Consider the following 10,713-nt stretch of genomic DNA (forward strand, 5'->3'; position numbering starts at 1 on the left):
CTACAGCCTTAACAATTGCACAATAAACGATCAAACTCTTGGCATGAAAAATTATAATTTAAATCCACAAACAACATATGTGTAATCCGGGGCATATAAAGACTGGGACCAGAAGATAATTACTTTCTCTCCATTGAAACCCATTCATATTTTTCGATCTTATAGGTCCCATGGGCTCTGCCGGAAGGGGCGTGACTTCGCCACTGGTAATATAGAAGGAAGTAGCCCAAATGTTTACTGTATGAGCACATTCATGCATAACTTAATTATTCATGAATGTGCATGTTTTGCCTCAGAACCCAAACCAGGAGACTGGCAAGTGTCAGGGGCCAGACATTAAGCAGAGTTTAAGTTCGCTCACACTAGTCTCTGGAGGAATTGATGCATGCAGTGGCCTCTCTGACAGAGTGGACTGTGTGCATTGTCTCACAAGCACACGCATGCATCTTCCACATGCATGCACTACACCATCTATCACATGCATGCACTACATCATATATCACTACATATTCACCACATAGAACCAGAAAAAAAAAAAAAACAGCGCAAGGTAGCATTCCTGGCCGCACATGCGCAAGGCGATCATCACACAGCAGCACGTTGCAGAGACGTCATCCAAGCAGAAGAAGCAGCAGTAGCAGCATCAGTGGGATCGAGGTAAACACCACTTTAATGTCCTCCTCTAGGTCAACATCTCCCACATATCCGCCCTTTAACTCAGGCGTGAGGATGTTTGTCAACATGCAGGAATAGATTCAGCCTCCCGCCGCGTCTTCCTCTACTGAGATTCAACTTTTATGTGCGCCTTCTGCAGATGTCATCTGACTTCAGCTGCAGCTATGCTACGTTAGCATTAGCCTTGCTAGCAGCTGCTATGCTTTACATAAGTCGAGTTTATCGTAGACTTTATGTTTTATGCAATCGTTTTATTCGTACGGTTGTTAATGTAATCGCGTGTTTACTAAGTGCTTTCTTGTTAAATGTTGGTTAGCTTTTTTGAGGCCAAGATGAGGCTAAATCAGATTAGGTTTAGCTGGCACGGAGGCTTTTCATTGGCTCTTTCCGCTGTCGGTCTGAGCGGAGGCCCCGCCCCGGGTAACATTGAGGACCAATTAAAATCTGAACATCTTTACGTCCTGTCCAGAAATATCATCTTTACGTCCTGTCCAGAAATATCACAAAATACGCAACATGAGAATTTATTAATATATAATTGTACATAATACATCATTGATATTCATATATGCTAATCTACTTTCATAAAGGAATATTTAAATTAGTATTTAAGTTGAATACATCTATTTTATGAATAGGATAAGGAGAACTACTTTCAGATAAACCTAAAGTAGTATAATATTTAGCGTTGATAAGAGTGCTTGTGGTGATGTCCACATTGGTCAGATGTTGTGTGTATTTGCTGTAATGCTAGATACTGTGTGTCCTCTTCAGTTCCTTAGTTCTAGCTGTTGTAGGGTCCAGGACAGAAGGACTAGCTAGAGACCTCTGGTACATGGAGGACCTTAACAAGACAACCGTCCATCTGATGATAAAGTCTCTCTCTCTCTCTCTCTCTCTCTCTCTCTCTCTCTCTCTCTCTCTCTCTCTCTCTGTCTCTCTCTCAGATGAAGTCTCCTCCTAAACGACCTGGGATCACCTTCAAGGTCGGCGCTGAGCTTGAGGCCAGAGACCGTCAGAAGAACTGGTACACACACGCGCCCACACAAATGATGTGTAATGTTAAAACAGTACTTTTCACCATATAGAAGATGGACTATGTTATGTTATACAATGTTGTGTCATGTTATACAACAGGTACTGTGCCACCGCAGAGAAGATGGACTGTTGTTATGTTATTTAATGTTATGTTATGTGGTGTAACAGGTACTGTGCCGACATAGAGAAGGTGGACTATGTATTAATGTTATGTTATGTAATGTTATTTTATGTGGTGAAACAGGTACTGTGCCAACATAGAGAAGTTGGACTATGTATTAATGTTATGTTATGTAATGTTATTTCATGTGGTGTAACAGGTACTGTGACACCAAGAGAAGGTGGACTATGTTGTTATGTTATTTAATGTTGTATAATGTCATGTTATATAACAGGTACTGTGCCACCATAGAGAAGATGGACTATGAGAAGGAGCAGGTCCAGGTCCACTACAAGCAGTGGAGCCGTCGTCATGACGAGTGGTTTCCATGGAGCTCCCCGTATCTCCGACCGCTGGAGTCTACCAGCCTGAGGAAACAAGGACTGAGGAAGCAAGGACTGAGGAAACAAGGCCTCAGGCAGACCCGGACGCGGCCGGTACGGTTGGAGATGTTTGGCTCTAACTGGTTCCGACTGGTTTCTGTCTGTCTTCTAGAGTTAGGTTCTAAGTGGTTCTGTGTGCCAAGTTCTTTGTTGTATATGTTTGTTTTTTTCTAACTGGTTTTAATGGGTTCTAACTGGTTCTGTGGTCTAGATGTTTGGTTGTAACTGGTTTTAACTGGTTCTGTGTTGTAGATGTTTGGACCTGGGGCCAGGGTTCTGGCCTGCTGGACCGACTGTAAGTTCTACCCCGCCAAAGTCATCCGGGCCAACAAAGATGGTGAGTGTCTCCTCTGACCCATCAGGAAACAGACTGAAGGTTATCAACTGTACTACTGAACATGCTCCTTGATGTTACTCACTGTGTGTGTGTGTGTGTGTGTGTGTGTGTGTGTGTGTGCGTGCGTGTGTGTGTGTGTCTCAGAATCCTACACGGTGCGTTTTGACGACAGTGTGGTGCGCACTGTGAAACCGACCAAGATAAAACCCTTTAAAAAGGTAAGAAATTCTCCATCCTTATTGGTCGATACTGAAATACTCCCTTCTTATTGGTAGATACTGAAATACTCCATTCTTATTGGTCGATACTGCTCCCTAACTGACTGTGTGTGTGTGTGTGTGTGTGTGTGTGTGTGTGTGTGTGTGTGTAGAAGCAGAGGTCTCGGGGAGAGAAGAGTGTGGGGAGTGAAGGATGGGAGGACGCAGAGAGTGAGGAGGAGAAGAAAGGAGAGGAGGAGGAGGAGGAGGAGGAGGAGGAGGGGGGGAAGACGGAGACGGAGCCATCAACCTCAGCACCTGACCTGCAGAATGCTGACCACTGTAAGAAATGACCTCTGACCTCGCAGCAAACTCCCACTGAATTAGAGCTGGGCTATTCAGCGCTACACTAACTAGAGCCAGGTTATGTAGTAATAACTCAACTAGACATAGCTAACCAGAGCTAGGCTGTGTAGCACTAGCTAACTAGAGGTAGGTTATGTAGGGATAAGCTAACTAGAGTTAGGCTGTGCCATGCCGTAATTCCGACGCCTCATTGTTCCGACGTCTCAATGGTCCGAAATATTTCCCATTAGATCGACATGCCACTATGCCGACGGTTCAATGTTCCGAAAACGGAACCCATTGGTCCGAAGGTCCGTTTGTCCGACTTTTCAAAAAGGAGGCGCATTAGGCCGACGGTTAAATATGCCGAATAGGCCAAGGCGCAATTCCACATGTGTGATTATGAAACCAAAAATAAAAGACGATGTAGGCTAAGTTCCAGCAGTGCACTTTACCAAGCCAGACTGTTGCTGTGGGCTTGAACGGTCACAAGAGGTGAATTTATGAAGCGCACGTTATACAAGGACTAATACTGTTCCCGTAAAGAAGTCGAACGGTGATTGAAAAACAAATACAATTTTTATCTTTAGTAGCTGTGTGTGGGCCTATATGTGTTGTTCCCTGTGTTTACAGTGGGCTTTTAGCCTAAATAATTTCGCTGGTATTGATTTAGTCAAACTTATACCTCATACCGTGTACTTAGTCAAGTGTGTGTGTGTGTGTGTGTGTGTGTGTGTGTGTGTGTGTGTGTGTGTGTGTGTGTGTGTGTGTGTGTGTGTGTGTGTGTGTGTGTGTGTGTGTGTGTGTGTGTGTGTGTGTGTGTTGAGAATTAGACCTACGCTCCCTGTCCATGGGGCTGAAACACTGTGTCGAAATGAAGTGAAGCGCTGTCACTTTGCTCTCCAATATTCATCGTGAACGTGATATGTAGGCCTATGTTGTATTTGTGAGCGAGAGAGAGCGAGGTATAAAACTCTTTATATGTAGGCCTATTCGGTATATTGAACCGTCTAATGCGCCTCCTTTTTGAAAAGTCGGACAAACGGACCTTCGGACCAATGGGTTCCGTTTTCGGAACATTGAACCGTCGGCATAGCGGCATGTCGATCTAATGGGAAATATTTCGGATCATTGAAACGTCGGAACAATGAGGCGTCGGAATTACGGGCAGGCCCCGAGTTAGGCTACGTAAAACAAAGCTAAGTAGAGTTGCGCAAACTAGAACTAAGCTGAGTAGAGCTAAGCTTACTAGAGCTAAGCCGTGTAGAGGCTTAGCTCTAGAGGAGCTATTGGTAGGTTATATTTTTTTGCTAAAGTAACTAGAGCTAGGCACACCAGCTAGGCTATGTAGCTCTAAGACTTACTAGAGCTAGGCTGGGGCAAGCGTGTCTGTGTGGCGCTGTAGCTACGCTATCTAGAGCTAGCTGTGTAGATCATTTTCAGTCCCTCTGGCAAGTCATCTTACAGCTGATTGGTCTATCTTGTCCAGGCCCAGCAGTTGGAGCTCAGAATCAGCCAACCAGCAGCCAGCAGGAGCTCTCGGAATCCACCCTGACAGAAAGAGGTAACCAATCAACACTCTCTTTCAGGGGATAGACCTTTACCTTACCTCTCTTTCTCCCTCAGATTCACTTTGTTGAAAACGTATGTTACGTTGCAAAGCACAAAATGTACAATGAGATGTAAAAAACGACATGAAGACAAAAAACAGAGACGGAAGACAAAATGGAAAAACTAAAATTGTTAGGCAATATTAAAATATCACTGTAAAGATGTATGTATTCATCTCACTCTTTCTCCAGATACTCTGTTGGAACGTCAGGCCCACCTGCCAACAACGCACAAATTCAGCAGAGAACCACGTAATACACACACACACACACACACACACACACACACACACACACACACACACACACACACACAACCACACACACGAGTATAACCCATGGCGTGTGTTTCCAGTCTACAGGGCGATAAAGAACCAGCCCCCCCCAATCATGTCTATTGAGCTGGACCACAACCCGTTCAAATGTCCAGCGGCGGACTGTACCAAGTCGTTCAGGAAGGGGAGTCTGCTCCACTACCACATCAAGTACTACCACTCGGACCAGCATTTCGAAGGCCAGGCAAGCCAGCAGGGAACCCCATGGTACATTGTCCCTTCACTTCCTGTAGCTTAGGACTATGTTGGTGACTTCCTATAGCCTAGCACTCTGCTGGTCACTTCCTGTAGCCATCGCCAGGCTATTAATTCCCTCTACAGGAGCAGTTTTGTGCTGATGATGACAACCCTTTCCAAGACGGTTGACCTATAGTGCACTTATATAGTGCATTCCAATCATTTCCTGTTCTAAAAGGAAGTGTCAGAATACCCAATGGTACTTTGATTAAGAAGTTTACAAGTAACTGATCCAGTTCTTATGTCTAGCTCTCATAAACACATTCTGCTCCGGGGATTGATCGAGTAGCTTTGTCCAACTTTGTGTTTTTGGGATGGTTCACTAGCTCCGAGTAGTGACTTTGTCTGTGTGTTTACGTGATGGTCAACTAGTTCAGAGTAGTGTCTGTGGAATCGAGCTTAAGGAGAGGCTGTTATTGGTTGTTCCAGGAGGAAGCGCTCGTCCTCTGAGGGGCGGGACTTCCTGTCAGAGAGAAGGAAGGAGAACCAGAGTAACAACAATACCAATCACCGTGACAAAGCGGATCACATCACCACGGCAACAGGTTGGAACCCACTCACTCACCCACTCACACACCCCCTTTCCACCCGCCCTGCTGAGGAACACCATGTGACCGTGTGTGTGTGTGTGTGTGTGTGTGTGTGTGTGTGTGTGTGTGTGTGTGTGTGTGTGTGTGTGTGTGTGTGTGTGTGTGTGTGTGTGTGTGTGTGTGTGTGTGGGAGAAGAGGTGAAGCTAGAGGAAGGGAGGGAGGAGCCAGAGGGAGGGAGGGAGGAGCCAGAGGGAGGGAGGGAGGAGCCAGAGAAGGAGAAGAGAGAGAGGAGGGACTTCATGAGGATGAAGACGAAGAAGAGGAAGAAGAAGGGCAAGAAGAGACGTCACACAGGTGAGACACCGACGAAGGAGTCCCAGACGACAACACTCGGTCAGTCGTCATGACGACTGACCCTCTCCATGTTGCCTCCTCAGGACTGTGTAGCAGTGATGAAGAACGACCCCCCATCACCCTCACCCTGTCCACCAGACACACACACCCACCCCCCCACGGTGAGACTCTCTCTCTCTCTCTCTCTCTCTCTCTCTCTCTCTCTCTCTCTCTCTCTCTCTCTCTCTCTCTCTCTCTCTCTCTCTCTCTTATTTATATATATATATATATATATATATAAACTCACACATTCTCTAACTCTGACCCCGCCTCTTTCAGCTGACGAGGGCAGCGATTGGTCGACGCTGACGGCAGAGAGTGGGGAGGACTCGTCCCCCTGGCCAGTTACCATGGAGATGGAGGACTGCGAGGTGGTCAGGTGTGTGTGTGAGGTGGAAGAGGAGAACGACTTCATGATCCAGGTACGCGCACGCACACACAGCCAAACCATTCCTGCAGACTCCACATATTCATCATTCAATATATAATAATTAAATTTTCCAATTTCACATCTGTCTGCCTCCGCAGTGTGAGTTGTGTCTGTGCTGGCAGCATGGTACCTGTATGGGCCTCTACGAAGACAATGTTCCACACTCCTACATCTGCTACAGCTGTAGAGACGCTACAGGTACACACACACACACACACACACACACACACACACACACACACACACACACACACACACACACACACACACACACACACACACACACACACACACACACACACACACACACACACACGTGTTTGTTTGTTTGTTTTCATCCTGTTATGTCGACCCTCAGGTTGGAAGCGGGGTCGCTACTTCCTGTCGGACTCTGATTGGCTGAGGTCGGGTCACATGTTCGGCCTGTCGTGCGTGAGGGAGAACTACTCTGAGCTCAACGCCTCCAAGATCACACACACCACCCAGTTGCTGGCGCACACACTCGGCCTCACCCAGGTCCTCAGAGGCCTGCAGCTCAAAATGTGCCTCCTACAGTAGGTCCTCCTCCGTCTGCTCCTATTGGCTCTCTAGTGATGACATCATATGCATCATATACCTTAGTGATGAATATTATAAACCTTAGTGATAACAGCAGATCATATACATTCTATACCTTAGTGGTGATATATTGTATATGTTAGTACGCTAGTGACAACATATCATATACATTGTATATGTTGGTGCATAATTAATTATATCACTTCCTGTTTCCTGTCTCCCAGCTGCCCCACCCACCCAGACCTGCAGTTGTGGAGGTTACCGTGGAGATCGGGGGAGGGGCCAACCGCCCTAGCCAATCAGAGAGCCGATGCGGAAGGGAGTAACAGTGGTTTGGCTGGGTCGTACGTCAGCAGTGAACACTGCTACCAGAAGACCGAAGCATCATGGGAAAATGAGGAGAAACATGAGAATATAACAGCTAGTGGAACCAGCCAGAACTACAAGGTACTGTTACAGTCTGTCCTCTATCACAGATACAGTCTGTACTTTATCACAGTTACAGTCTGTTCTTTATCACAGCTTCAGTCTGTCCTCTATCACACTAGCCAGAGTCCTGTATCACAGCTGCAGTCTCTCCTTTATCACAGCTACAGTCCTCTATCACAGCTACAGCCTGTCCTTTATCACAGCCTCAGTCTGTCCTGTATCACAGCCAGAGTCCTGTATCACAGCTACAGTCTGTCCTCTATCACAGCTACAGTCTGTCCTCTATCACAGCTACAGTCTGTCCTCTATCACAGCTACAGTCTGTTCTCTATCACAGCTACAGTCTGTCCTCTATCACAGCTACAGTCTGTCCTGTATCACAGCCTCAGTCTGTCCTCTATCACAGCCAGATTCCTGTATCACAGCTCAGTGTGTCCCCCAGCAGGATGTAGGGTGTGTGGAGGTGAAGGTGGAGGAGAGTCTGTGTGCGTCTGCAGTTGAGTGTCAGCTCCACCTGCTGGAGCACATGGAGGCCCTGCACAGCCAGACCTCCACCCGCATGGACCTGATAGAGAGGGAGCTGGACGGTAACACTCCCTCACTCACTCACTCACTGACGATGGGTTAATGTCTCTCCCGCACTCACTCTCTCACTTACTCACTCTGAGGATGGGTTATTGTTACTTTCTCACTCACTTACTCACTCTGATAATGGTTTAATGTCTCTCACTCACTCACTCACTCACTCACTCACTCACTCACTTACTCACTCTGATAATGGTTTCATGTCTCTCACTCACTCACTCACTCACTCACTCACTCACTCACTCACTCACTCACTCACTCACTCACTCACTCACTCACTCACTCACTCACTCAATCACTCACTCACTCACTCACTCACTCACTCACTCACTTTGATGATGGGTTCATTTCTCTCACTCACTTACTCACTCTAATGATTGGTTCATGTCTCTCTCCAGTTCTAGAGTCCTGGTTGGACCATTCCGGAGAGCTGGAGCCTCCAGACCCGTTGTCCCGCCTCCCTGAGATCAAGCAACGAATCAGACGGCTACTCTGTGACCTGGGTACCGTGAGGCGCCTGTCTGTCATCCACTGACCTTTGACCCTGTTCCCCCAGCAGGGGGCAGTGTTACCAGAGCTGACAGTGCCCCAACAGGACAGGACAAGTACTGCACCTTCACTAGCCGCTAGCATTAAGCTAGCATCACGCTAGCATCACGCCACTGGAACCGGCTCCTCCTTGAGATGCCGAGCTGGATCATTAGCCAACACACGCTAATATGAGCTAACATAAGCTGACAGCCCCCATTACCGCGCATGAGTAAAGTGAACATCCCCTTTAGCACATGATGTTGACATGTTGTTGGCAGTTTGCCATGCCGTTATCATGTTGTTGACATGTCGTTAACATGTTGTTGACAGTCAACTATGTTGTTGACATGGTCAGTGTAAATACCAGTGGGTGCCCTGCCATGTGCTCCGGCTGAGTGACTCCCCAGGCGTATAAAGCTTTGCGGCGTTCCCACGGGAACGCCGCTGATACGATGTGTTTTAGCATCGTAGCGCCCGGTGGCCACACGCAGCGCTCGGAGGAAGGACGGCGTCCGTGGGAATGTAATTCCGATGTGCGTTACTTTTGACCCAGAGTCGGTCTCTGGTCGGCCAGCACTTTGACGCCCAGGGACACAAGATGAGGCTGAGCGGGTCAGTCAGCTCATCGTATGGCTATCTAGAGCTCAGCTGTCCTCCCTGCTCCTGTGATCCTCTCACCTGGCTCCTCCCCTCCCCGCCCCTCTGAGCCAATCACCTGGCTCCGCTCCACGCTAATCCCTGCTAGCACCAGCGCCTCCCAAGACACGCTAATAGACACAGGCTGCACCAGGTCTTTTAACAACCCCCCCCCCGAACAGACCATAATAAGCACCCCTATTGCCTGGGTTACTGCATCAGGTCGTGGAGTCTCCTGAAAGCTGATTGGACTTCAACCAGGCAGTAAACATGACAATCCAGGAAGTCCTATTCTTCTGAAGGAGCGGTGTATTCCTGTTTAAAGTTCTAGCGTCTGCCGTCGCACCAGCTTCCGTCTCTGTGCTGCTGAAACATACCGAGTATTAAGTGGAAAGCACAAACAGCTATATCTTATTTGAACTTTTATTCCAATTCCAATATTAGTTGGCCGGTGATATTCGAACCACATAATCTTTGACATATTTCCCATGCCTGTTTCAATTTTGATGGTTTTTTATATTTCATTATATCTGACAAAAATGATCTCTATTTTCCTCGTAAAAGAGAAGAATTTATAGTGCTATAATCTGTTTGGTTTGAAGTAGGGGACTGCTAGAGACATTTAAATTTATACCACAAAGTAATTCCTGTTTCTGTTTTACTGCAACGTGAATAAACGTGTGTTTTGACGCGTGTTTGTGTGTTGGCTAGCAGTTCATAACGGTACATGTGCGTAGGAGCGGAGGAGAGCGTGTGGTTGTGACCAGACGTTCCCGCTGGGGCATCCTGCTCTCCCTGCCAACCGGACCAGGTCCTGTCTCTGTGCCAGACCTGGGTCTTAGTACCCGAGGCGTCTGGCTGCACACACACAGACGGTACAGGACTGATCCTGTGCATTCTGACCCTGTTATGTAGGTGTTGGACTGCATGTGAACGTTACCCAATCAAATCAAACTTTATTCACATAGCTGCGTGTTTGGTGCAAAAATGCAATACAAGGTGGTTAACAATACAATGAAGATAAAGATACAAATAATTAGTTAATAAAAATGAGTGAGCTGAATAGGTTTGTTTTAAGGCCTCTTTTAAACGTGTTCACAGATTGTGATATCCTTAGCTCATCCGGCCTTTTGTTCCAGAGGACCATAGATACGAAAGGCTGCCTCCCCATACGTCTCTTTCTGACCCAACTCAAAGGCCAGTAGGCCTACCAGATGCCCTGAGTGACCTAGGGGGAGCAAGCATCAGAACCATGTCTGACAAGTATTCAGGCGCTAATCCATTGATTGTTTTGAACACCAAT

At 47.1% G+C, this 10,713-nt stretch overlaps 1 protein-coding gene across 2 annotated transcripts; it reads left to right on the forward strand.

Annotated features, from left to right (window-relative positions):
- The first annotated feature begins 290 nt into the window (after nt 1-290).
- LOC132463046 (PHD finger protein 20-like) lies at nt 291-10,105 on the forward strand. 2 transcript variants are annotated; one of them, XM_060058942.1, is made up of 18 exons: nt 291-657; nt 1,623-1,702; nt 2,109-2,310; nt 2,509-2,593; nt 2,738-2,811; nt 2,964-3,132; nt 4,625-4,699; nt 4,938-4,997; nt 5,101-5,287; nt 5,747-5,862; nt 6,044-6,202; nt 6,286-6,363; nt 6,521-6,663; nt 6,770-6,869; nt 7,030-7,225; nt 7,454-7,676; nt 8,104-8,245; nt 8,642-10,105. In XM_060058942.1, the coding sequence occupies exons 1-18, from the start codon at nt 382-384 to the stop codon at nt 8,776-8,778; spliced, it is 2,502 nt and encodes an 833-aa protein (XP_059914925.1). In that variant the 5' UTR covers nt 291-381; the 3' UTR covers nt 8,779-10,105. The 2 variants fall into 2 exon arrangements, with proteins under 2 accessions (XP_059914925.1, XP_059914918.1); XM_060058935.1 differs by having other exon boundaries at nt 296-657; nt 8,101-8,245.
- The last annotated feature ends 608 nt before the right edge of the window (nt 10,106-10,713 follow it).

This window comes from Gadus macrocephalus, chromosome 1 (assembly GCF_031168955.1).
Source record: "Gadus macrocephalus chromosome 1, ASM3116895v1".
Lineage (NCBI taxonomy): Eukaryota > Metazoa > Chordata > Actinopteri > Gadiformes > Gadidae > Gadus > Gadus macrocephalus.